Here is a 27,764-nt window from a genome sequence, read left to right as displayed (position 1 = left end):
CCCTCTAAGCTGCAGCAGCACAGAAATACAGCAGTGCTACGGTTGGTGCATTAACACAGATGATTAGAGCGTCTCTAAGTGAAAGTCTTATATGAAGAAATTAATCTTAACAAAACTTTGAATAATGACTTAAACCATTTTGAGGATTTTGTTTTATCGTTACAAAATCTGTGCATAAACTTCATGAGTAAATCCACTCATAAGAAAGTTAAGGCCAATTATGCATGAAAGCTGTTGCTGATTTCTGTTTAACTTTGTTTAGAAAGTCCCATTTGTTTGCAGATGATTTCATCCTTTAGCTTCAAATATTAAATCCTGGAAAACTGTTGATCCTGTTTTTAACTATGGAAAATGTTCCACTGAGGGAAGAGGTATCCGTTCAGTCCGAGCTCAGTTACAAATGGACTTTTCAGCCGGCTCTGCCTGCAGGGAAAAACATCTCAGCCCTGTCATTAAGTTAACCGACACTAGATGGTGTTAAACACCGTATTTGGGAAGATGGAGCAATGGTCACTGTGCTTCTTTAGCAAAATGTGTTGTTTTTCTTTCAGGTTTGCTGGGCCCAGCCAGAAACGGCTTCATTCAGCCTCAGAGTCTAAGAGCAACAAGCAGCCGGAGCCGGTCATCAGCCAGATCATTGACAAACTAAAACACATCAACCAGGTGAGCTGGACGGCCCACTGCATGAGCTTATATCATGACCAAACTCCATTTGGCTGAAGGAATCGCTCAATTTTTCTCTTTTTTTTTCTGGCAACAGAAAAAAGATTAATATACTAAAAATGCAAACACAGCCACTTTATTTTCTTTAGTTTGTTTTAAGGACTGTTCTGTTATGGAAAACTCTGGATTTAAGAAAGATGCCAGATCAAACTGAGCCCTGCAGATAGACGTATCAGTCCCACAGATCAGCCTGAGCTTCCAGCGTTCTTGGCACTTGAAGCTGTCACCACTTCCAGCTGGCCACCAAAACTACTTTACCTTCACATGCATGCAGACCCCACCCCACTGGCTCACACTCCCTCTCCCCCTTCTTTAAACAAGCCAGATCTAAGGACACTATCTTTTCCCCTCTGTTGAGTCTCAAATAAAAGCACACAGTTTGACAATGCATTCCTCTTAATTACTCTTGCTGTTTTACCTCATTTATATGCTATAGATGCTCTACGCCACCTTCAAATGGGCCTCGTTGCATATTTGTCGCAGATCTGGCTCTAAAGGATTTTGTGCAGCTTTTGGCCCCTTAAGCCCCAGGCTAGTTTTCCAAACTTCCACCTGAGAAACCTCTAATTCTAGGAACAGCTCTCCAGCTGTAAAGCCAAACTAAACACCCCTGAGCTCTGTGGATAAGATGCACATCTGAAACACTGTAAGTCTTCTTGTTCCTCCTCGCTGTGTGAGAGGCCTTTGGAAAGTTAAGAACAGGGTGTAAATTGTAGGGTGAGAAAAAAATATTGTAATGAAGTACAGCTGCAGACACTTGCAGAGGTGAGCACACATTCATTTAAACAAAAAAGCTTAATAAATTATAGGGGGCAATTTATTTATTTATTTATAATTCATTGACACAAAGTATAGAAGGGAAAAAAAATATTATACATGTTTCACAAACAAAAGTATAAATCATTAAAATTCCTTTTTTTTGTACCAGTTTAGCAGACATCTAGAGACTGAAATATATGGAGTGAACTTTGTGCAAAAAACCCCCCAAAAAACATGTTTTTTAACCCTGCAAATATGTGAGAGAAACACAATCCAGAAATGAAATTTTGAAAAACTTGGAAAAAAAGTTAATGAAAGTTGATGTGCTGTATTCTCAGGTTTTATTTTTTTCAATTTAGTTTTTTTAAACTTTATTTCATTTCATTTTTTACAGATATTTTCAAATTTTGGACTTGAGACGGAAGTTTTTTCATTTTTTTCCCGTTTGCTTTAGGTAAAATGGTTTAAGTCCAATATAAGCCCTGAATTATTGGTTGAAAGTCGATTTACACCAATAGGAGAAAACACGATTTTGCAATATGTTTGGTCTTGTCCTAACAGAGTTACTTCTTCCTCTTTACACAGATCAAATGTCTTTCAAGTCGAGATTTGTATGTAGTTTTATATATTTACCTAATTTTAAGGACTAATTCTTCAATTTCAAATAATTTTAATCTGGTTTCAGGTAAATTTTTATATAGATAATTAAATTATTTGCTTTATGTTGTAATGTTTAATTTTGTTAAATATACCCGTTTCTATACATTTTATTATTTTTTTGATTAATCCCTGTTATTATATTTGTTGTTTGCCATTGTTCTTGTGCCACAGAGATCAAAAATTATTTGCTAAATACAGTAACTCTTTTACTGTTAATAGCATACTAGTTTACTTTATTACATTGGCAACACCCGGTAATATATACATTTAGACATATATAGTGCACGTGGCAGAAATAGAGGGCGCAAAAATCTAATATTGGTACCAACCCTGTGTAACAGAAGCTTTTAAAGCAAAACGGGGTTCCGTTTTCTATCTTAGGTAAACCAGCTGATCGCATTGACTCCTAGACTAGACAGCAATCCCTCAGACCAAGCATGCTTCTAGCGACAGTGGAGAGGAAAAACTCTATTTTCAGAGGAAGAAACCTCCAGCAGAGCCAGGCTCAGTGTGAACGGCCATCTGTTGAGGCCGACTGGGGTTTAAGGAGACAGAAGCAGACAGAAAAAGAAGCAGAGATACTAAAGGCAACGGATAACCACCTCCACAGGCGGCCCCGTCCAGGAAACACAAAGCCAGGCAGATGAGATTTGAGCCAGCTAACATGTCACGGGATCAAAGAGAGCACTTACAGTTAGTCACAGTCAGATAAACAGGACTACACTGAAAAACAGGCCAAGCTCCAACATCTATAAACAAAGGTGTTGATGGCAGCAGCACAGCTGATATTTCTCTCCAGGATGGAGTCACAGCCAAGCAGGAACAGACCAGGTGATGCTTCTATGGGTAAAATAACAATTACATAATTGAACTTTATTGATCTCACATTGGAGAAATTTACTTCTGCATTTAACCCATCCCCTTGGGGAGTAGTGGGCTGCCATCATGGGGTGGCGGGGAGTAGTGTGGGGTCAAGGGTCTTGCTCAGAGAACCAGAGTGGCAGTCTGTGGGTTGGGGCTCGAACTTAGAACCTCAGCTCTATGCCATAACTACTAGGCTGCCACTCCCCTAAAGCAGAGAGTGCATAACATTAGAGATTTAACTAACAAATTCTGCAGAGAAGGAAAAATAGAGATAAAATGAAGCAGAATGATGAAAAATGGTCCCTATGTCCTCCAGCAGCCTAAGGCTAAAGCAGCATAACTATGGCAATAGCTCAACAGGTATTTTGGTAAAATGAGAGAACTCTACTGTATATGTTACAGACTTTCACATGATACCTTATTAGACTCATTCGAATCATGATTTCCATCTGTAATCTTATTCTGTTCTTATTGGCTCCCACCCACGGTGTGATGTGCCATGTGGGCTGACATTTATGTAAAGTTCTGCTAGCGTTTCCAGGACCTCCTGATATTTCTGTAGGTATAATAGCCACATGGGAGCTTTTACTTTCATATCTGATGACTACAAAGTTAAGTAAATCAGTGTTTCTTCCTCAGCTCCAGCTGTTCATCAGATTCCCGCTTCATTGTGCTGGATGGACATCTGACAAAAAATGGCTCTGCTTGATTGCATAGTTTATCCGCAGTAAATCTGTTTGGCTTTTAGCTGCACTTTTCCCCCCATTTTTTCAAAAAAACAAATAACTAAGTGTTTTTAAAACCAATCATAACAATGTGTGACACTCTACTGTGTTGTGCAAGAGTTCTGTATCAAATTAAGTGAAGTATATAGGTCACCTTTCTGTTACTTTTTAAAGGGTTGTGTTGTTAAAATGACCTCAACGGGTCTCTTGGTAACTAATAGAATTAGCCTGTTTTAGTTTTACCATCTGATATCACATTATGGGGGATTTCTTCTCATTTCCCAGTGGTTTCATCGTTGAATACTGGACCTTACTTAATGCTGAATGATAAGAGACACACTCACTGGCCACCCGGCGAAGATGTCTAAAAAGTTATTAAGAAAATGCATCTTTTATTTCTGTAATAGTATGTTTTTTTTTATTCAACCCGATTGATGAATATAGAGCAACACAGAGCCTCGTTTCTGTGGGCCATTCTTTAAAATGGGGATAGACAAGAAAAAATCCAAAACAATGAAAACTGATAGGTGTCAGTCTTCATAAATCAGGAAATGTTTATAAAAGCTCATGGCTGAAATTTGCAAAGATGTAAAGAGGAAAAATTGAAACGTTAACACAACTAAAGCTGTAAATCAAGGCTGGAGGAGAAGCCGTATGTATCCTCCAGCCACATTGTGAGGAGAATGGGGGGCAAAAGACTCCAAAGCTCAAGGACATAGACCTGCAGCAAAGTGTAGAATCTTGGGGCTGCAAAGTTTTAGATGCTATCTAGATGCCAGATTTCTACTGGAACTACTATGCTTTGTTCTAATTAAACTTGTGAAAAGGCGTCAAAATCCTCATCTTCAACTCTCTCATCTTCAAAAAAAAAAAATAATAAAATAAAATATATATATATATATATATATATATATATATATATATATATATATATATATATATATACATATACTTTTTTCCCCTGTTTTTTGTAACAGTTTAAATGAGAAGGGTGAATGTTACACTGAAGCTACAAAAATAAGCTGAAACTGATGGGGGATTAATGGTAAACCACCAGGTAAAACGAAAAAAAAAGTAAAAAAAAAAAAAAAAAGATGAAAAATCAGGATGATTTCCCTCAGTCTGATCACCTTTTGTGTTAATATGATGCAATCATGTCATCAGCTTCCAGCTTTATTGCAGCTCAAACATTACTGAATTAAAAATTCCAACTAAGCAGATGAAATTTTGTTTTAGTGTTTTCTTTTATTTTTATCTGCTCTCAAGTCCTCTTCACTCCTGAGAGGCTTACATCTGAGGGATGAGATGTGATTAATATGCAGTATAATGATTGGAATTTATGGTTGTGTTAAATGACACTATGTTTTGTTTCTTTTTGGCCGTGTTTGACTTTTCATTTAGACTTTTTTTTCCATTAATGGTCAAAAATTTTGTCCATCACAATAAGGCGCTCTCCCTTCATTATGATTGGTCTGCTACTTAAAACCCTCCCCTTTATACGTGCGTGTCCACAGATTCATGATCAGTTAACCCTGGATTGATTTGGTGAACTGATAACTTTGTGGTACAGCTGATCCTATTACCATCATTGTGGATTGGTTAAACTGGAAGTAATCCTGTTATGTTGACCTTGCTCTGTGGTACAGGCATCAGGAGTCATACTGCGGACCTATCTGCTGTGAACAGAGCTGTTAAGAGATCAGCAAAAAATGTGCAGAATGATCCCTAAAAATTTTCCTTTCTGTGCACGTGGGAACTATTCAAATGATTTAGAAAGTAGCTACTAACAGGGGTTTAATATTTGTGACAGCAGGGCTTGCAATCATTTGTTATTTCTCCTGCTAAATAAATTAACATAAATGCATCAATCCATTTTGTCCAGTGGCTCACCCTGTACCGATCACAGTCCATCACAGGCATGCACACCTTAAGAGCATATGTTCCAGGAGAGCATGCTAACTCCATCCAAAAACACCCAGTTATGCCCCAATACTCCATTAAAATCAAAAGATAAAAATCCTGCAAAGGTACGCAGAGTTTGGTCTTCATAGACCCTAACCCAGTTGGATGTTTACACTGCAGTGTGATCAGATGTTTAGTTTTACATCTCTCCTCCGTCTCTCTTCTTTATTTATTTTGGATGATGCAAAGGAGTCATTGGAGAAAGTCACATGGTCAGATGAGACCAAAATTCTACTAATTGTCTTTGAAAGAAGAAGAGGAGGAAGACTAATGAGTACCATCCCAAGAACACCATCCCTACTGTGAAGCATGGGGGTGGTAGCATCATGCTTTGGGGGTGTTTTTCTGCACATGAGACAGGTTGACTGAACTGTATTCTTCCAACATGACAACGACCCAAAGCACACACAGGATAACCAAGGAGTGGCTCTGGAAGAAGCATATCAAGGTTCTGGCGTGCCCTAGCCATTCTCCAGACCTAAACCCAATAAAGAATGCGTTGAGGGAGCTCAAACTCCATGTTTCTTAGCAACAACCCAGAAACCTCACTGATCTAGAGGAGTGGGCCAAAAACTTGTATCATTTTGATACAAGTTGTTCCTGGTGATTTGGTCATTTTTTCCCACCCGGTTAAGCTAAATGGTATAAAAGGATCCAGCACTTTGAAATAAAACTCAGTTTTACACCCAAAAACCTAAAAGGAACAAGAAATCGAAAAAAAAAATCACACTCCGAATTAAAACAATAAAAACTTAATTACACTGAAATAAGCAAGACAGAGAGCAGACACACAACATAAAACAAATAAGCATTAAAAAAGCCAACGTTTCCATCTGGATAAAAAAGCCAAAGAGAGAAAAAAAAGTGTTTTAAGAGAAGATTTAAAAAACTAAATGAGTCAGCCTCTCTCACGTGTCGAGGTAATATCCACTATTCAGACTAATAAAAAATAAACTGCCAACCTGACGGAGTGCAAAGATGAAGCAGGTCTGACCGATATTGGTGAAAAGATCGTGAATGCACTAAAAAAGGAAAATGAACTTATGATACCAGTGAAATGAGTTCTACGTTTTTTGGGGGGGTTAAAACTTTAGATTCTTTCCATCATCAAGAATTCTTCTCACTCCTGCAGACATTTCTCAAACTTTCCTTAATATTTATTTGAGTTTGTTAGAGGGAAAGTATGATGTCACTTGTCACCAGAGAGGCCAAACCTTTATAATCCTGCAAAGTGTTTAGTGACTGTCCCTGGTATTTCAAGGCTCCGTCTGATCTCTGCTCACATATTGTAAACATCCTCGGTGGGCACCAGGGAAAGTGAGGTTGTTTAGTTAAAAGCAGTTTTACAAGGTCTCCGCCCCACTCCACCCCCACGGTTGAAAGCCCACTGGCTCCTGATGAGGCACGGCTGGAAGGAAACAAACTAATTAACCATCTGATGTGAGAGAGCGGCTTACAGATAATTACTTTCATGTCCTGTTTCTGATGCCAAGTGTATGAAGGCAGGCCAGAAGTTAGATAATGCGTGATGTTCCTGAAGGCAGCGCCGTGCTGGTTCTCACCTGATATCACATGTTCTCCTGGTTCTGTCTGTTCCGTTGAGCCTTTTCAAGGAAAGAGTTCGGAGCACAAGAAGTGACCTGTAAAAGTTTTTGCACCGTTTTGGATTTTTTTCTTATCTTATAATTATGACTGCAGACTTTTATTTAATGGAGTATATCATTTAAAATTTTTGGAAAAAAATGTATAAATATATCTCTTATAATAATAAGTATTTAAACAGCCTTGATCTCACAATGGAGAAATTCACTTCTGCATCATAACCCATCCCCTTGGGGAGCAGTGGGCTGCCATTGTGAAACGCCTGGGGAGCAATCAGGGGCTAAGGGTCTTGCTCAGGGACCCAGAGTGGAGCCTGTTGGGATTGAACCTATTCCTTGCAGCCTTCTCAGAGCACAAGTGCACTGCTCCAACCACTAGACCATCCTATAGTGCTGTTCCAGGCATTATTTTGACAATTTACTGCATGTTTGTTTCGCATCTATAACCGCATGTTTGTCGCCCTCCTTAGGTTAAAAAGGTATTACTGCATCAGATCTTTGCTACTGGATTAATGGGGGATGTGATGTAGTTTAGGAGAACTGAGAACAACAGCTTTACCCTTTGCAGCTGTGGTTCACTCAGGGACTGACAAATTAAATGAACTGAATAAAAATAAATAGTGTACTCCATTTTAGAAAGATTAATAAGAATACTAAATGCATTAGAATTGGATAAAAACAAGTCCCCATCATGTGTCCATTCTATTATAATAATTTAAGAATAGTTTTATGTTATGTAGCTCCACAACAGAAAAACAACTGGAGAGAAAAAACTTAATTTTGAAGTGAAGAATTATAAGAAAAATAGAAAATACATCAAAATTAGGCAAAAGGGATTGCATCTTGTCTTTTTAGGCTGAAAAATAATATTTTTCAAAAAAAATTTGTTGTCATTGGGTCACAAAATATAAAGTATATTCATTTATATTTATCAAGAGTAATCGGTTTGGATATTTATGGATGCCCCCCCTGAGAGCCACCATATGAGGGAGAAATCAGACAGCGCCTTCCTTACTGAGGCTTCTTCTCTTTCTCTTTATTTCTTCCATCTGGTGAGGATGGTGGAGAGACATCTGATGGCTGCTCTCCTCACTGTGTTAGTGTTGCTGTGATTGCCAGTGTTTCATGAACTTCTTGCAGCCGCTTTTCAAGGAAAAGAAAATTGGAAAAAATTTTAATGATTGAAAAGAAATACATATTGTTTTTAAATAACACATTGCTGTGTAGAACTTCTTTTGGTTATAGTAGCAAATGTTCTTTTTTTCCGATTCTAAATATATTGTTGGTATGGACTTTGATTGGTCCATTGAAACATGTTTGGGAACAGTTAGTTTTCTACTCTAACCAGCGTCTTTTAACATAGCGATCCATGAAAAACCTGTCGTAAAAATCGGATTTTTATACATGAGAGTCGTCATTGCATATTCTGACAAGTTTAGAACGTTTTTGAGAAGTCAAATGAGATTAGGTATTTGTATCATTTGTGTTACATGAGGCATTTCCGTGTATTTCATCATAAACGTTTTGTTTGCTATACATCTCTGATTGTGTACAGTAAGCCGGGTTTCTCAAGAACAAGATTATCACACTAATGTTGTAGGATCTCAAAAACTCCTGCATCAAATATTATACACTTGGTGTTAAAGTGTTAAGAGAAAGGAGGGATACATAGGAGAACTTTCCGTATTTGGTTTTAGTCAATCATGGTAACAAAACAAATAGCAGCAGACGCCATGAGAAACCACACCAACTAACTCTTTTACGCTCCTGCTCTTCCTCTTTCAGAGATCAAATTGTGAATTCTAAAAAAAACTATGTAACAGCAGCAGCTACGCGTACCTGCTTTGCTGCCATATTAATTTTGCTTCGGCTGCGGGCACAGCAGCTATTGCTTTTTGTCTTGTCCTGCCAAAAACCATAATGCTACAACATTATTTTGGGTCAATCTGGAATGGTTGACGTGGGGCAGGATGGATTCTCTGTATTTGAACACACAAATACTGTAAGAATACAACTCAAAGGAAAGGTTAAGCCTATCTCTCCCTGCGAAGAAAAGTATCAGCATGATGCTGCCACCACTACCGCTCACCACAGGGATAGGGCTGTCGCTACCCGATCCGTACCGGTAGCACGATCCGTACCATCAGCTTATTTGCGCCTGCGCGAACAGAATAACTTCCGGGTCGCCAAAAAATAATGTAATTACGGTACTGAAAAAACTTTATTTATATCCTTAAATAATTAAAGAATACACCAAAAATGAGTCACGGTACTCGCTACAACACGAGCACTCCCTAATTTTCTTACCTTTAACTTGAAAATGTGGAGACATCCTTTTTATTTTATAAAAACTAATTTTCGGGAAATGTTCTCTTATCAATGAAAAACTGCAGGTCATGAAAGGTAGCAAATGAATCCATTGTGGGATCAGTACTGCTGGAGTGCATAGTTAAGTACAGAGTAAATCAAATATTTAAACAAATTTAAATATATATGCTGTGTGACGTATATTTGCGCATGCTCAGAGCAGTCAAAGTAACTATCACAAGGCGATTGAACTTTTTAATGTATTTCTGTTTTTTTATTTTTAGAAAATGCAATATTGACGAAAATACAAAGATATACAAAAAGAAACCCATGCCTCTAAAAAAATACAAAAGAATAAAAAAGTAAGAAAAAGGAAATATTGCCACCGGAAGTTATTCTGTTTGCGAACGCGCAAATGAGCTGATGGTACGGATCGTGCTTCCGGTACGGATCGGGTAATGACAAGGGCTACCAATCCCATGTCAATCCTTCTCCATTAACAGATTTGGTCAAATGTGACCAAAACATAATGTTTAACATGTTTTTAAATAGTTTGAATACGAATGGATGCCGTATTTCTCGGTATAAACAACACTGTGTGTCCTTCATGTGAATTCCCAGAGAACGCACTGAAATCTGTGGCTGAAACCTGAGAAAATGAAAGAATTTAGAGGGTAAAGAATGCTATTGTAAGGCACTGATGATTATTGTGACTGAGCGATACATTCAGGGCTGGGGTCACTCGCATAACTGCCCTTTAGTGCTCCTCTGAGACTCTTTCATTCTGCAACCACTTTCCCTTTGAATGAGCAATATTCTGCCTTTTGACTCGAACACTGAGCTTAATCAATGGCTCTTCCAGCTTGTGCTGACCCACTTTTAAGCCACAAATTAGCCCCAGACCACAGCATGTGAGGCCGTGTTTTTAAAATCCAGGGAATAGGCACTCAAACACTGAGAGGAGACGTGGGACCCCACTAAACGAAACGGCTTCCTTCCAAATTTTAATCCCCCTGATGTTTTAATGTTTCATTCCTCTTCTCCAAAGTGCTGCGTGACGACGGCGCTGAAATGTGTCATTTTTCACTTTGTCAGTGTTGATCAGACTATCAGCAGAGCCTGTGACAGTTTGGCAGGGAGACTTTGAGCCTTTGTACCTCAGCGAGGCTAAACTTAACACCACAAGGGGAGAAAAAACACTCCGAGCCGGTCGCCTCGGCTTGTAAAACACTGTTTTCTCACGCCCAAGGCAGTTGATGTCATGACTGAGCCTTAGCCAAGCTTACAGCGAGCTACACATTATAAATGGGAGAGGAGAAATGGCTCTCCGCTTTGTTTAATGCCTCTTCTCTTGGAATCTTTAAACAGAGCGGGACTCTGAGGAGCACTTTTTTGTGCTAAGAGATGTTGTCTCTCACACGGCCGCAGGAATTCGTGGAACAAATTCCCGTGTGAGGTCCTGTCTGTGTGTTGATACTTGTGTATACAGCGAGTGGAAGCCGATAAAGAAGAGTGTAATTTAACATGCGCTCCTCGCCTCTCGGTTTGAAGATACTCTCTGATGCCACACTGGCGAGTCTTGCTGCTTTCTCCCCACTTAAAGTGGAGTCTGAACGTGACTCTGCATTTTTGATTTAGGGAGAAGTGGCCGAGTGAGTTTTCTGCACAAAGCTGTATGTAGAGTCAGGCCGCCTGAATTAGAAGATCCTGTTGTGAAGTTGTCTTCTTGTTCTGGTGGGATTGTTTTTTTTCCTCCTCTTCTTTTTCAAACATGTGTTTAACTTCCCAGGGTATCAGCTTTCTCCTCTGAGTAACTAATCTGGCAGGAGATGTTGAAGCTAGTGGCAAAATAGGCCAATTACGTGATTGGCTTTTGATTACAGAACGTTTGGTTTCTCTGAGGAGTTTGGCATTTGGAGGATAAAACCTCGTGGGATTATTCAAGCACCCTCTTCTTTTCTGCCTGACGCTAAGAGCCTTGAAACAATGAAAATATATGTTGATCTTTTCAATTGCCTGTTTTCCACTCAGGTCAGAGATAGGGCTATGTTAAAAAAAATCTATTTTACATTAATTGAAAGATTTATTTTAAAAACAGACTTTTTTTTTTTGTTTCACCCTTCTGGGAGTGAATTTGGTTCTTACAGCCAACGATAATTAGTTTGATTTGCTGTTTAATTTTATTATAACACTAGTTTCAATTAGCTGCATTACTACACTGCAAAAAAACTGATCTAAAAATAAGCGATACATGTATTTTCTCTTAATTTGTGCAACTAAATAACATAAGATAATCCACCAATGGAATAGACTGAACATTAGAATAAGATTTATAGATAATATCAACTTGAAATAAGACAATATATTTGTGCCTTTTCTTATTTTAAACATAAATCTTCTAATTCCATAAAGCAAATAGTTTTGCTTACCTATTAAAATCAAGATAAAATACATTAATTTCAACAAGAAATGCTTAGTTATATTTTAGCTTTTGCAGTGTACAGTGTCAGCCACCCTTACATTTTTATTGATCAAATAGTTTTGGAGGAGAAGTAATTTTGTTGAGTTGAAGTAAAGCGACTAATTCATCTTGAAGTAATACAACTTTGTAGATTGCTGAGAAAGACGTTTGGCGTGCAACCAATCTCCACTATTAAATTAGGCAGTTCCCATGCATTTTTTCAATAGTCAGACACAATCACTGGGTTTAGAGCTAATGTGTATTAGAACATGTTGTCTTGCTTGATTGACTCAAAAGGGGGTTTTGTATTTGAAATGTGGTTTATTTTGTTGAAATATGGTTTTTAATTAAAATGTGATGAATTACAGCCCCTGTAATTAACACGGTTAGATATTTCAATCGTGACCCAGTACTAAAAAACGCATGTATCAGGTTCATATTCCCTTTACAGAAAAAGACTACTACATCTACCACTTAAAATCCCATCACAGGCCATTGAGGAGTCGGCTATTTGAGAGGAATTGTTCTTTCTTTTTTTAGGAAGTTAAAAAGGTAAACAGAGCATCAAACTCTTGACATATTTGAATTCCGATCTAATATTCTAGATTTTATCCCTATCATCCCCTCTTGGCATGTTTAACGCCTGCCTTTCAATCTCCACAGCTGTGTTGAGTTGTGTGTGACAGACTACAGCTCTGTCGCTGCACCCCCCAACACACACACACCAGCACCAACACTCTCCCACCCTATCCTCACAGCTTCCCAGCCTAATTGAAGCCAGAACCTGGGAAAATCCTGCAGGTATAAGACAGGAATCCAGGGTGGAAAATAAACCAGACCCCGAACGCCACAAATTCCATCAGCCGGCCAAGCCAGGGCAGCGTGCACCAACCTGAAAACACAACGTGCACGCTACTGAGAAGGCACAACTCTCTGTGTAAATCACGCACTTGAGCTGTGGCCGTTATTCATCCGCACGCTTGCATGGATTTATCTCATGCAAACATAGGAAAACAACTGCAGCAGATTCGCTTTACAGCTCATATACAGCTCTGATATATATATAAATATATGGGGAAGCAGAAGAGCTATTAAATAAAAGCGACACTGAAATGTGCGGATGAAAAACTTCCTACTGGGGAGCTTAAGTGGAAGCGGGCGGGGGGTGGGGGGTTCCTGCAGGGTGTGCTTATAATCACTCTAATGGACGACATAGGTGTCAGAGCAAGCCTGCCGCTCTGTAAATGCACACCCTCTAACTCCGCCGTAATGCTCGCTGCAGTCAAAGCGTCTCACCTTCGTTTGATGTTATTTACAGAGGGCTTTTGAAGAGTTATTTAATACACACCCCCCTCAGGGCTGCCTCTGTCCTCTCACTCTGCTCGTTTTTATGTGTGTAAAGTATGGCTGCTCAGGATGCAGAGTGTGTGTGTGTGTGTGTGTGGGGGGGGGGGGGGGGGCTGTAATGCTGCCATGTCTGTGAGCTGGAATAAGCCATGAGGGTTTTTTAAATGAAGTGTGACACCTGGTGTAANATGCTCGCTGCAGTCAAAGCGTCTCACCTTCGTTTGATGTTATTTACAGAGGGCTTTTGAAGAGTTATTTAATACACACCCCCCTCAGGGCTGCCGCTGACCTCTCAGTCCGCCCGTTTCTATGTGTGTCCACTGCGGCTGCTCGGGACGCAGAGTGTGTGGGGGTGGGGGGGGGGGGGGGGGCTGTAATGCTGCCATGTCTGTGAGCTGGAATAAGCCATGAGGGTTTTTTAAATGAAGTGTGACACCTGGTGTAAACCTGCCAGAAGCCGCGGGGCGGGTGCATTGTCACACCGCTGCACATTATCTTTGTTTTCTGCAGGGTTATGGTTCCTCGACTATAGGAATCAAACCTACAGACCTCCTTCCTCCTCCTCAGACGCTCCCACCGCCTTCTCCTAGTGGCTTTCTCCCCTGCTGACTGGGAGGTCAGACGGAGCATGTGGGGGCCTTTTTCCCTCCAATTAGTCTGCCTGCTAATGAGGCCCAACCATCCTGTCTACCACTGCCACCCATTCCTCCTTACCTCTATACTTCTACCTCACCTCTTTTTCTCCACCTACTCCACCATCGGTCCTGGGGCCAAGCTGGGCTCCTTTCTCTGCCCATTCCACCATCACCACCCCCTGAGTGTAATTATCACACAGCCAGTTTATAAACCCCCCAGCAGAAGTCAGGGACTGACCTGACTACCAGGAATCACCGCTATAAGTGAGCTGAGGACTTTTCTTAATCAAATGCTCCTCCTTGCAACTCGATTTCTCTTCTCTTCTTCTTCAGCTGTGAGGGAGAAGGAATCTAAACAGCTGAGTCTTCCTGCTGCCTGTCTGATTTGATCCACGCAGCCCCGCTTGTTATCGCCGGGCACGGTCACATGTTGCTGTACAACAGGATCCCTCCCCTGTAGAGGTCAAAGGTCCCACTTCCTGTTTCCTGTCTCTCCTGGGTCATGAGAGGGTCTCGCCGTGAGGGTCAGAGACCTCCTGTGTTCCTGCTCTGCCTTTTGTTTGGAACGGCGGTGCTCTGGGGGGGGGGCACGGCTCAGTTGAGGCGCCTCTCTGGACCTGTCAGAGTGTTTGCACTCCTCGACTTTATCATTCTCCCACATGTTCACCGCTTCCCATCCTGTCTGACCCCTTTTGTTTTTGCAGTTTGTAGCCATTGGTTCCTTCATTTCTCCCGTAATCTCCTTTCTTTTTTAGTCATCAGTAGCTGAGATAAATGACGGGACCTGGTGAGGCGTGTTTATCTTTTTCTAACGTGCCTCACAAAAAGTATAATTGATTCCAAGTTTTCTGATATTGAAATCACAAACGTCGGGGGGGTTAATCTGGATTTTCCAAGATACACCAACCCAGAGTGCACAATTGAGATGAAAGGACACTATTCAAGATTTTGTTTTTACGGCACTAGGGGCTTGTTTTTTTTGCTTTAGTTTTTTTATGCACAATAAGCTGAGAGAAAAAGGGGGTAAGAGAGAGGGAGAGACATGCAGGAAAAGATGACAGGCCAGATTCGAAACTGGGTCGCCCGCGTCAAGGACTAAGGCCTCCATACATGGGTCATGTGCGCTAACTACTGCGCCACCAAAGCATGCCCAAAAATATTTTTTTGATATTTGGAATTTAAATTTCTCTCATTTATTTTTAAAGCAAAAAAATAAATGAAACCACCACATTTATTGATTTTCTCTCGCTTTATTTTGAAACTGAACAAAGAGCAACAAAGAACAAACCATTTGTTTTTATGTCTTGGGAAATATTCTGGATCAGGTTAATGTTGGGACTTTGATTAGAAGCTTCTAAGGCCCGATGCTGCTGGAAGCTGAACCTTTGCAATCTCCAACAGCTTTACTTCCAGAGCCTTCCTGTTTTCACCTTCTAACCAACTCTAACCGGCTTCTCCATCCTCCATCCCTGCTGGTTAAAACTGGTTCCCTCAGCATGATTATGCCACCACCTTGTATTACACTATGGATGCTCATAATGCTGCACTGTGGTAGTTTTCAGCCACAGGTCTTGTTTTGCGTGAAGGCCAAGGTTTTATGTGCCTTATTTGACCAGAGAAACACTCTCTTGTTTACTGATGTGCCACATGGATTGAGTCAACCTGCAAAGAGGATGTAAATGTTGTTAAGAGCACCAGCCTTAGCCTGTTAATTTAGGTGAAAGACCATGTTTTTGTAGTTTTACTGTTGAGCTACACAAAGTAATGAATTTCCATGGAAACTTTAATAGATTTCTGGGGAAAAAAAACTGTAATGATAAAGGTTTTGGCTTTTGGCAACATTTTCTGGAGGAATTAATATTTTTTTCAAGGCACTGTTTCATATCTCCCACCCCCCCACCTCCACCCATCCCGCTAGGTGTGATCATGGGACATGGACGTCTGCTGATGCCGATACAAAAGGTCGCTTAGCAACACATGATTCTGGAAGCCATGGAGATAACGTGCAAAGCAGACAAGCAGCAGACAAAAAGAGATTGTTTAAAGGGGCGTAATCTGATTTAGCAACCAGAGGCTTGTTCGGGAAGGGGGACTTTTTAAGCGATTAAACCCCCAAACGGACAATCGGGCACATTCACAGACATAAGTCAAGATTTTCATTTGGTTAGCCTCACAAACACACTGAAAATTGCTGTCATACCAGATATATTACAAAATTTAACCCTCTGCACTCTGCGGCTCTTAGATCTGAAGCCAGTTTGAGTAAAATATTCAATTCTTCCTGTTGAAGGACGGCGGTTTACTGCATATGTAACAGCAAGGCCTGGAAGTGTTTATCTGCTCTAAAAGTTTTTTTTTGTTTTTTTTTTTCACCATGGTGTTAAAGCGTCTGCCAGACAGTTTTAAAAATCCAGCCGGGATTCTTTTTAAAGCAGGAAAATCTGGAAATAGATTTACAAGCTGAGTCAGAAAGGTGGCGTGGACACACGCCCAGTTTAACGCAGAACTAAAGCGCTTCTTTTTTCAGAGTATTTCGTTTTCGACTGGACGGAACAGCAGGAAATGAATGTTGTCTGTATTAACTGTCTGAGGCTGGACTCCTGTTTTATGACATTCTCAAATGTTGGACAGATAGCAGAGGATGGGGGGGTTGGGGGGGACAGAGACAAGAATGAAACAGTACCCTCCTCCCTCCCTCCTCTTCAGATTTCTGGTTTAATAAAAGGTTGAGTAACGAGTTGAGGGGAGCTGGTGGGAATGCAGGGCAGGTCAAGCTGACCCCAACGTCGCTCCGTCCGGCCCGAGGAGCTTTCCATGACTCACTGCGGAAAGAGGCTCCTGTCATTCCTCCGCCTGTCTCTGCTCTCCTGAGATGCGTCTCATTCATTTCCACTTGCATGCCTGCTTTCTCTTGGCTCCCAGCTCCAAACAGGGACATCTGCCCGAATGATGCAAAAGCAGTAGCTCTGAGGATATGTGCGGATTAGCTGGAAGGAAAGTCCATTTCCTTCATATCAGAAAAAAATGAAACTTCTGAGCACTGAACGCTGGCGGGTTTGTTGGGTTTATATGGTGCATACTTTTGGCCTTAAAGGAATAGTGGCTATTATTTGAAGCAGGGCTGCACAATATACATCATAAGATTTTAAAGATTATGCTTTTCTTAAAGACCTTCTGAAAAGCCAAAACTCTTCCCAAATTGCTGGTGAAGATTCTCAGTCATCCCGGTCTTAGTCATTCCAAAAAAAGTAAAAAAACAAACCTCTGGACTTTGTTTCCAATTTGAAGACGTTGCGCGTCCAATCCATCCAGGAAGCGTGTTCAATTCAAATGTCAGGCATAGCGTTTAGTTGCTTTATAAAGCAGCCCAACAAAGCCTTGTTTTTGCTTAGAAAACATACAAATTCAAACGGACAAACAGGTCCACCCCTTTGGAATGGGGGTCGTTTGGTTTCTTTTTTTATCCTGCAATCCCCAAACCTGTCTATGTCTCTGAAAGGGGGTCGTTAAAGGGAATTGTTGGCTTGGCTAAATAGGCGAGGTTGTCTGTCCGGTAAGGAGGTTGTGATGATAATGGGAAGGGATTAACTCAATTGCTGCATTGTAGGTTTTATGAAAGCTGAAATCTGAGTCCACCCCCTCTGTTTAAGGTTGTTTTTTATTTCTTAACATGAATGGCTTCCTTCACTCCCCTCTCAAACCAACTATTTTCTTTGTCCAAAATGTGAACATTCTGGTCCTCAAAAGACTGTCCTGTGTCCATAAGGTGTAGATGTACCGCAAAGTCGGGACAAGACTCTGTGGTAATAGTAATGCTATTGGGTGTGAATGATGCATGACTTATAAAGCTATAAATTCTTAAAACGCGTCGCCCCCAGATTGCTTTCCAGCACTGTCAGCCCACTGAGGGATACACATATGGAAAAAATTCTTGCTACGACTCGTTTAATGAAAGAAAAACCCACAATGATGATAATTCAAATAACTTGAATTTGACACAACACAAAAATTATTTAAAATTATATGAATATTTATTTTTTTATAATCTGCCCGAACATAATGTTTAAAAAAAACTAATAAAACACGCCTGGACTAAAATAATGATACCCTTAACTTTAGATTTTGTTGCACAACCTTTTGAGGCAATCACTGCAATTAAAAGATTCCTGTAACTGTCAATGAGATTTCTGCTCCTCCCAGCAGGTAATTTGGTTCACTCCTCAAAAGCAAACTGCTCCAGTTTTCAGAGGTTTTAAGGGGCCCTTTCCAGACAACATGTTTCCCTCTCAAAGATGCTCAAAGGGATTTAGGTCAGGGCTTGAGAATATTTAAATATTGTCCTCTTAGCCATTCTTGGCCTTTTAGCCTGTGGCTGAGACCAGGCTATCTGACGCTGGGCAGCACATTGCTCCCTACAAACCCTTGATAGTCTTGAGATTTCATTGTCGCCTGCAGAGATTCAGACACCCTGTGCCAGATGAAGCAAAGCAGCCCCAGAATATAACAGAGCCTCCTCCATGTTTCACAGTAGGGGCAGTGTTCTTTTCTTCATATGCTTTGTTTTTCCATCTGTGAACATAGAGCTAATGTGCCTTGGCAAAAGGTCCATTTTTTGTCTCCTCTGTTCACAGAACATTTTTCCCTGAAGCTTTGTGGCTTGTCAACAACTAGTTTAGCAAATTCCCTTTGGGTTTTTATGATTTGCTTTCAACAATGGTGTCTTGTATTAAGTCCATTGTGGTACAAACAATGATGCATGGTGCGATCTGACACCGATGCTCCTTGAGCTTGAAGTTCAATGTTAGTCTTATAGAAGTTTTTCTTGGCTCTTTTGTTGCCATTCATATTATCTGTCTCTTTGATTTGTCATCAATTTTGCTCCTGTAGCCAAGTCAAGGAAAGTTGGCTATAGTCCCATAGTTCTCACATTTCTGAAAAATAAGAGTTGTTGTCAGAGAAACATCAAGCTGCTTGGAGATGGTCTAACAGCCTTTACCTTTGACATGCTGGTCAATACATTTTCTTTCTATGCTCCTGAGACAACCCTTTCCTTCAATTCCTCTGGTTCATGTTGAGTGTGATACACACCATGTCACCAAACCTTTAGCCCTACATCGATGCCAACCGAATAATTACAAGTTTGGCAACACCTGTGTTTCTAAAATTGTCTCTTAGGTAACATTATTTTTAGTCATTTCTTGGGCTACCCTAATTTCTGTCCAGGCAGTTTAGATTTTTGAAAAAAAAATAATTTTTTTTAAACCCTGGGTTTGAAGTCTTTTCTGACTTTTTCCATTTTCATAGATTTGTTTTATTATTACTTTTGTCAGATTTAAGTTATTTCTGTGATTATTGTAAGTTTTTTCTTTCATAAACTAGGTTCACCAAAAATTCAGTCCATATGTGAAGTAAAAAGGGTTGAAGGCAGATCAAAATCTCTGAATTAAAGTAAATGAGTAAAGTCATGTAAAAGTTATCTAAAATCCTGCGCTACCCCGATAAGTCATCTCTAAGAATAGTAAAGACTAAGGTCAATATAGTACAATAAAGCAGTTTTTGTGTTTGGAAGTCATTGCCTGAAAACTACATTAGTGATTGGCCTGTTGTAATATGACATGAAAGAATGGTTTAACTCATGTTATTTAAATTAAAGTAAAAGTTCTGTTGGTAATAAAACTTTGCCTTCTGTTATCTATGATTTCTAATCGGCAAAGACATGCAAACAATCAGATAATAATGCGCGCTGTAATTCAAACCATGGGTTAATGATTTGTAAAAGAAACAGAGGCAACAAAGTTGTTTGACAGACTGGTGCAGATTTTAACCTCTTGCACTGACTATAGATCTACTTAGCTGTTATTATAAAGCCTGCAAAATGACATGCTCATATAGTTTTTAATGGTTATTCTTATTAAAGGCATGTAAAGTCCCTTGAAACAAATCCTTCACTTTCATAGGATGAATTAGAATAAAAACTGTTTACTTTGAGGACTTGAGTCTGAGAAAGCTAATGCAGAGAATCAGCCATTTTTCTGGCAACTCCTAACCTTTGTCTAATGACTTCAGCCTACTATTCCTTTTTGTTAAGAATCATTTTTTGTTGACATTGACATCGCTACCAGTTGTTAACATTTACATATTTTGGACCCGTCACATTTTATAAAACAGTTGTTTGTGTACGTTTTGTGTAAGAATAATGATTTTATTCTGCAATATTCGAAATAGATTTATTTATTCGGACTCTTGGTCCAATATTTACAAAACAATACCACCAGTTTAAAAGCAAAAAATAGAGAACAATTAAACAAATAAATATGAGCTTTGAGGAGAAAGTAATATGTGTCTCCACAGCTTAGACTGGTATCGGTTTGCACTACATATGTTGTCAGTAAACAACAAAATGATTTTATTTCTAGATGCATTTAATCTACAGATAAAATTCTACATTAACTTTCGTGAAACCGCATGTAAAGCCCCAGTCACGCAATGATGGTTTAGCCTGCGTATGCCTCACATCCTAGAACCTCCTAAAACTTTGGCATACGCTATACTTTCTATCTATTTTTTTCAATTTTGGGCGTATACATATACTTAGGCGACTTTTATTGTCATTTTCTATACACAGAGTGAATGCAAAACAAAATTTCGTTTTGTACAGCTTTCATGATATTTCCATTTCTTAAAGTGCAGCAGTGATCAAATATAAACATTGTGGAAGAAAAAACATGGTGCAAAAGAACGCATTGATATGGACATTTTAAAGATTGTTCCTTGGACTGAGTTGCACCTTTGGTGAAAATTTCATTAAAATCCGTTCATAACTTTTCAAGATATACCGTACAAGGATGGACAGACAGACAAACAAAACATAACCTGTTTGTTAAGTTCATGCAGATGTTTGTTTCTTAATGTAAGTGCCAAGATCTTATCCCATTGGCACATTATTTTACTTTCCAAATGAAATCAAGCTCACCTATGTTGAATTCAAGAAAATTTTACTGGCTTTAGTTCACTTTTGGCAGTGAAGGATCTTATTGGAGTGAAAAGAAAACCTGTTGGACATCTAGTGCAAAATGCAGCAATTTCCCTTCACTATAACAACCATTAGAACGATGGTTTCATTAGAACAAGTGTTTCTATTCTACCGTCACAAATGTAAACAGGTGGAGTGGTCTAAATTATGTCAGGAATAGTAACAAACACTCCATGTGACATTTTTTCACATTGCAATCTGTAAATGTATTCAAAACCTTCCCTTATTAGGAAATTCTTAAGTTTCTAGTATGTTAAAAGTTTTTAGCTTTAATGTGAAAACAAGTTTTCTAGTAATGCATTTATGCTGCGTTTTTAAGCACAGGCGAAGTCCATCTAATGCAGTCATTTCTCAAAGTATGTAGTGAAGCTATTACACATTCTTGAGTCAGACTGCATTAGCAGTTGTCCACATCACCACTGAGTCCAAGACAGATTTAGTAAACAAGTCAGTGCTATGTCCAACTGAGGCGTGGATCGGAGCGGTGCCGGCACAGAGCAGGGAGGCTACAGTGAGAGGAAAACAACACATTTGGAGTCTGGCAGCTCATGGGGTGGTGTTCAAGTGAAATGAATTTTTCTGATAAACACACTCAAGCTAGAGTTTATTTTGCTTGCTTGTTGATCCTGGTTTGGTTCTCAGGAATCTGAACACTCTGGGGCCTGATTAATTTTCTTCCAATGGATTACCCCTTCCTTTAAACGGCGAGCTGCGAGCGAGACTGCAACCTCAGAAATGGTTTTTACAGCATAAAGTTCTCTGCTTCGGCTGCTGCTCAGGGGCTTCTCATCTGCATAAGTCTGCGGTCAAGATGGAAGCACTTTAATTTCTCCCTATTTTAACCACCTGTTTGGGCACCAGCATCAGATTCTGGGGCCTAAATTTAAAAAAAAGAGGCAGTCTTTGTGCCTTGGAGTCCCAGCAGCTGATTGTCTAACCAGCTGCATGAGCTCCTCCTTATAGTGGATAACACCACACAGTCTCTGATTAATAATACTGAGTATCTTCAGTTGGAGCCTCTACGGCTGCAGTACAGGAGGTTTAAAAAAAAAACCCTAAACTGAATTAAGTGATGGAAATATCCGCCTCTGTATTATGTTTTGAATTTGTTCTATCCTTCTGTACCTTACAAAAGTATTCACACCTGTTAAGCAATTCCCTTTGCCATATTTTGATATTTTAGCAACACAAATTTAAATGAATTTTCTTTAGAAGCATCCTACTGCTGGGGCAGGGCGCTGCCATTTTAACAATACATACCAGAAGTTGGTTTATTCGGCTAAAACTTTAAGATCTAGAAATCCATCTGTCTTCTTATCTTTCACTTGGCTGCTTTCTTTCTCCAGCAGTCTAAGGGCAAAAGATGGGATTAACCCTGGACAGTTTGCCGTTACATTGCACAGCATCAGGAAAAAACATACCTTTATTTAGAAACGGCAATTAATCTAACAGTCATGCTTTTGGACTAATGGAGGAAGCCGGAGTGCCTGGAAAGAAACCATATATGCGTTGAGAGAACATGCAAACGCCATGCAGAAGCAGGGAATTGAACCCAGGTCCTTCCTGGACATTTCAAAGGAATAGTGCTATTAATTTCTTTTTCTTTTACTTTTGTTGGTAGTACTTTCAGATAGGCCGCAAGGTGTACTATAAATATCATTTAGTATTGTTATTATTTCATAATTACGTACCATTAGTATCTTCATCTCCATGGCTTTGAAGACCATCTTTCTTTTCTGGCCACTCACAAACTGCTCATTTAAATGGTCTGGCATCTCTTAACGTTTGCGCAGCAATCTTTATTGCGTTTAATTAAATTTCCTGTTTATTTAAAGGCCTCTTGTTTGGAATTTTTGAAAATAATTCCCTTAACTAACTCAAATGACCCCTGAATTTTGTTTGTTGAGAAGTTTAAAAATGCTCTTTGTTTACTTGATGGTCTGCGTTTTTAACACTAAAAATCTGTCAAAAAAAGGAAAATTAACTCACGTTTCCAGAAAAGGTGTCGTTCTCTGAATCCAGTTGGTGTGGGTTGTTCCAGTAATTGACTTGCTCGTTGGAGGGCGGACAGGGTTTACCCAGGTTGAGGTGTTTCCTTGAGGAAAGGAGGGGCTGACTGCCACTTGGATTACCTATGGTACTTGAACGTTTTTTTGTGAAGATGAATCCCCTGCTCAGTGTGAAGCTCAAACAATCCTTAGGGGGAAAGTGGATCCAAACCTCCAGTTTGAATACCCAGCTCAGTTTGACACTCAGACAATTCTTCCAGGGGGAGAAGGTCCAAAACATCCAGTTTGCAGATTGACTTCCTGCCGAGAGTCAAAGACAAAAACAACAAGGTTAGGCTCAGGTTGACAAAAACTCAGTTTGACTCAGCAAAACTCAGCTTGGCTAGAGTACCCAAAACTGGCAAACACTCTGGCCTTGAGGTAGTGGCAGTCAGCAGCTTAAGAGTCCTCAGGTAATGAGGCAACCATCCGCAGGTGTGTGAGAGGGCCAACGAGAACCAGGCACCACCTGGTGGTGGAGGGAGAACACACAAAAACACAACCCACACAAACTGGATTCCTGACACAACTGGCATTTATTGTAAAAATGGCTGCACCCCTACCCTGCATGGGCTTCATGTGATAGACCATTGCCGTCACAATCAAATAACAGGCCTCAGGCATTTACTAGGTAACATCGGGGAGCAAACAACATTATGAAGACCAGGGAACACAGCAAAGGGGTTTAAGACACTGTCACTGCTGTTAAAAAATGTTCTATTGTGCAGGTTGGTCGAATGTTTAATCCTTCACTTTTATGAAAGAGTTGCATGAAGAGATACATTGTAAGAAATGAATGAAAAAAAGATGCTGAGGATGATGCTCTGATTGAAACTGACCAAAACTGAAAACTACCTCTAAGCACCAATGAAGCATGGTGATGGCAGGATGATGCAGTGGAGGTGTTTTTTTTGTTTCTTCTTAAAGCAAAACTTGTTGTTAAGGACTCGAGAATAGAGCGAAGGTTCAACTTCCAGCAGGGGGGCATCCCTAAACACAATCAAAGCACTGAGTCAGTCTAAGTTCACATCGATATGATGATCAAAATATCAGTTGACATGCACTCTCCTTCCAATCTGACTAAGATCAGATTATTTTTGCAATGTCAGCTGCTGGAGACACACCTCAAAACTGCTGTTTCAGCCTCACTTTTCAGTGGCGGATTTCCTCCTGCACATGATTCATTAATATCTCAAAGATAGTGATGAGAGCAGGTTTATGACTGAAGCTCTGAAAATCTGGCCAGCTTTTCATCACTTTGTTATCTGGAAAACAGCCAGTGATGACTGCCTGCATTTTAAGCCTTCAACTCAGAGCAATTATAGAAAGCATCAACATCAGATGGTGAACCCCTGCCTTTTGGCATGAGCACACGGTAAGTAGTCTGTTTGGGCGCTTCAGTTTTTGCAGATTAGATTTGCAGACGAGATGAGTCAAGGCATTGATAGAAACATTCATGGCAGCAGATTCCGTCTGGGTCGAGTCATGCAGGCTTGTCCAGACTAGTTAGATACAAGAAAAGGAAGATGTACGTTGGGCCCTGATCCCAATCATAGCCTCTAGCTGCAGGCCCCTTTTCTATATGTCATTTCTGCTTTTTCACATAGGCAGGTTATAAATGTGTTACTTTAAGACTTAAAGACATGCAGATGAAAACAAGATTTTAGATGCTTTGTACAAAAAAGTAAATGTTCCCTTTTTCTTGGAGACTTAGGATGGGCAAAAATATTTTTTATTTTCCAAATTACAAAATTATTAGAGAGAGAAACTGTTTTGTCTATATAATGTTTAATGTTTGTCCACATGAAGACAAGTTCTGTATTTTTTCTCCAACGGCTTAGAAAAAAAAATGGCATCCACACAAGTGCCTACAGCTCCATGCATGAATCTGCAGTACATATGCCAGACCCTTCGGGGACGCTGTGACTTTGCTACAGAATCACACCAAAACTACTTTTCAAAAAACAACATGCATCCTCAGACAGTTAATGCAAGGAAAACACGTCAAAATGGAGGCAAAGAGCTGCAACATTATCATTTAAAAATTAAAGCTGCTCCTCCATTAACTCTGAAACATGAAATGCTCTCTATGATTTTTTTCCCCATTATTTAACCCCTTCAAAAAATTTTAGTTTGAAGTCTCCCAAAACATCTAATTGCTTAGAATACACAGTCTGAACAATATACCTTTGTGGATATACCTGACCATGTCTGCGTTTGAATGGGGCATAATTTCTTTTGTAGGAAATGTACAAACCTCAGGATACGAGAAAAAGACTGTTACACCTAAAAGCATGTAAAAAGTCAGTATCAAGTTTACAAATGCACTCAGTGTGTCTCAATTCAGGGGCTGCATCCAATAAAGGCCACATTTGTAGACTGATTCCGTCACAGCGCCACGCCAAAGACTGTCCATGAATCTTCCTAAGAGTCCCTTAAATGCATTCTCTGTCTCTCTCAGATTATCCTTCATGGCCAATCATTTCCCATTGTTCAGTTCACATTGATGCAAATTGATTGAGCTTGGGCAGCAATGGTGGACTAAGGTTGCAAAAATTGAAAATAAATCAATAGATAATTGAAAAAAATGCCGTTCAAGACTCTGATTACACTTTTAATATATTTTGGATCAAAATATAGGTTTGTTAAAAAAAAAAAAATAGAAAGAAAAAAAAAGAGAGTTTCTCAGCACCAGCTCGCCTCGGCAGCTGTGAACCAACCAGGCTGTTTTCCCTCCCTCTCCCAGGGAAGGAGCCTGATTCCCTCCTCACCTTAAACTACTGGGTGGAAGTAAAACCCATTGAAACATTCATGTTTGGTGTATTTAAGACTTGAATTGTTCCTTAGTAAATCATGACTTAAATTAAACCTAGGCTAAAGAATTGGCTCATCTTTTGCCTGCACGGTACAACTGCTGCAGATCCTCACGGATTAAATCAACAAATTCTGAGATAATACCCGACAAATAATGTTAATATGAGAATAAAGTATAAGAGAAAAATCTAAGTTTAATATATCTACTGTATACCTCATGATGTTATGGTTGCTTCTTCGAAGGACGCTGCCTCTGAGCTGGGACACACCCACAGACAGGCCGGAGAGGACGCCATCTCAGCTGTGAAATGTGGGGTAGGAATCAAAGTTTGCTGCAGGAGGGACCAGTGTATTTCATCAGATAGTTGGCATTAAGAGGAAGGAACCTCATACAGGAGGTTAAAGTCTGTGTTAGCGTCACAAATCCAAGAAGACCCAAGCAAAGATGTTCAAACACTGGCAGCAGTTTTATCAGAATGTCAACAGTGGTTCAAGACAGACACCAACAGGGGCCAATGCCATTGTAGAACTGGTCCTTTCCCCAGTTTTGGCCCCTGAACTGAAGACATAATGGTGCATAATATTTTATGATATGCACTGATAAAAGAGACAGTGAATTATTGGTGCTTTTTACTGATTTAATCTTTAACCCTAACAATTTACATTTATCACTTACTAAGATAGGATCACAATGTGCTATATCACAAGTCTGCAGCACTGGCTTTGAGGCCCACTGGATATACTAAACCATTAACTATCTGATTTTTTGTTGTTTTTTTTTTATGTACCCCCATTAAAAAACACAAGTCTTACCTTAACCCCCTTAAATCTGGTCTAGAACCACCACAGGCAAAAGTTTAAGTTATGAGAAGTCTGTGAAAAAACATCCAGTGTATGAAACCCAAAATGACAAAGTTTAGAGGGTATTTCTTCTAAAATGTTTGGAAATTTCTTTATATACAAAAGATTCTAACTAATTTTTGTGTCTTTTAAGAATTAGAAATTTTGTGATACTACCTAACGTAAAAACAGGGAATGTTTAGTCTAATATAATGATTTAATGGCCATATAGGAGAAAAAAAAATATTTTTACTCGCCGTGCGTAAATATCTGGTTTCAGCTCTATGTGCTGTTTGCCGTTGGCCCCTGCTAAACACCACAGCTGATGGCCAGAGACTGCAGGTTGATTTCCATCAGCACACATCAAGCAGTGGGGCTCAGGGGCTCAGCTGCAGCTGTCGTGTCAGACACTGACCCTGTGTGCAGTTCATGTCATGTGTTTGGAGGCAGTGACAGAGTTGCGGTTTCTGCGTCTCTGTGTCTTGGCTGGTCGTCCCTGAGCAGTCGCCACATGTTTGGATTCGGAGCGTAGCGTACGGGCCCTTGTTTCTGCGCTTGTTACTTTAGCTTTTGTGTTAAAAAGAGGTAAATCCTGCGGCCTGTGGGACGTCTGCAGTCGGACTGATTGCATATTCTCCGAGTCCAGCTGTCTGTCCGAGCCCTGTGTGAGCCGTGAATCATAGCTGCTGCTTACTCGTTTCTTCCATGCTCTCTCCAGTTTTTTTTTTTAACATTTTTGAATTTCAGAAGATTCCTGTCCAGCGTGGCTAGCGGTTTCTCTCTCTTGTGGTAAATCTTGAGGCCCATGGCTGATCAAGCAGTGGTTCAGCAACGCCAAAAGCACAACGTCACTTTCAAAACAAACATCCATCCGACCCCTCCCTGCCGCCGCAGCCCTATAGCAGAGTCAGGCAGTCCGTGGGCAGAAGCCACAGCAGCCTGCCAGGCGTGCTCATCCAGAAGTACTGTCCTGTCATCCCTTTGT

The 27,764-nt window shown here is 40.0% G+C and overlaps 1 protein-coding gene across 1 annotated transcript in view; it reads left to right on the top strand.

The window, feature by feature from the left end:
- Nucleotides 1-27,764, top strand: part of gpc3 (glypican 3) — a 223,636-nt gene that overhangs the window by 158,148 nt on the left and 37,724 nt on the right. Inside the window, exon 6 of the mRNA XM_015371033.1 lies at nt 552-663. Within this exon, the coding sequence (XP_015226519.1) occupies nt 552-663 (112 nt within the window). The remainder of the gene's footprint in view (nt 1-551; nt 664-27,764) is intronic.

Source organism: Cyprinodon variegatus, unplaced genomic scaffold, assembly GCF_000732505.1.
Source record: "Cyprinodon variegatus isolate N-32 unplaced genomic scaffold, C_variegatus-1.0 Scaffold52, whole genome shotgun sequence".
Taxonomy (NCBI): domain Eukaryota; kingdom Metazoa; phylum Chordata; class Actinopteri; order Cyprinodontiformes; family Cyprinodontidae; genus Cyprinodon; species Cyprinodon variegatus.
The sequence above is the reverse complement of the archived record's forward strand: the minus strand, read 5'-3'. Positions and strand labels throughout refer to the sequence as shown.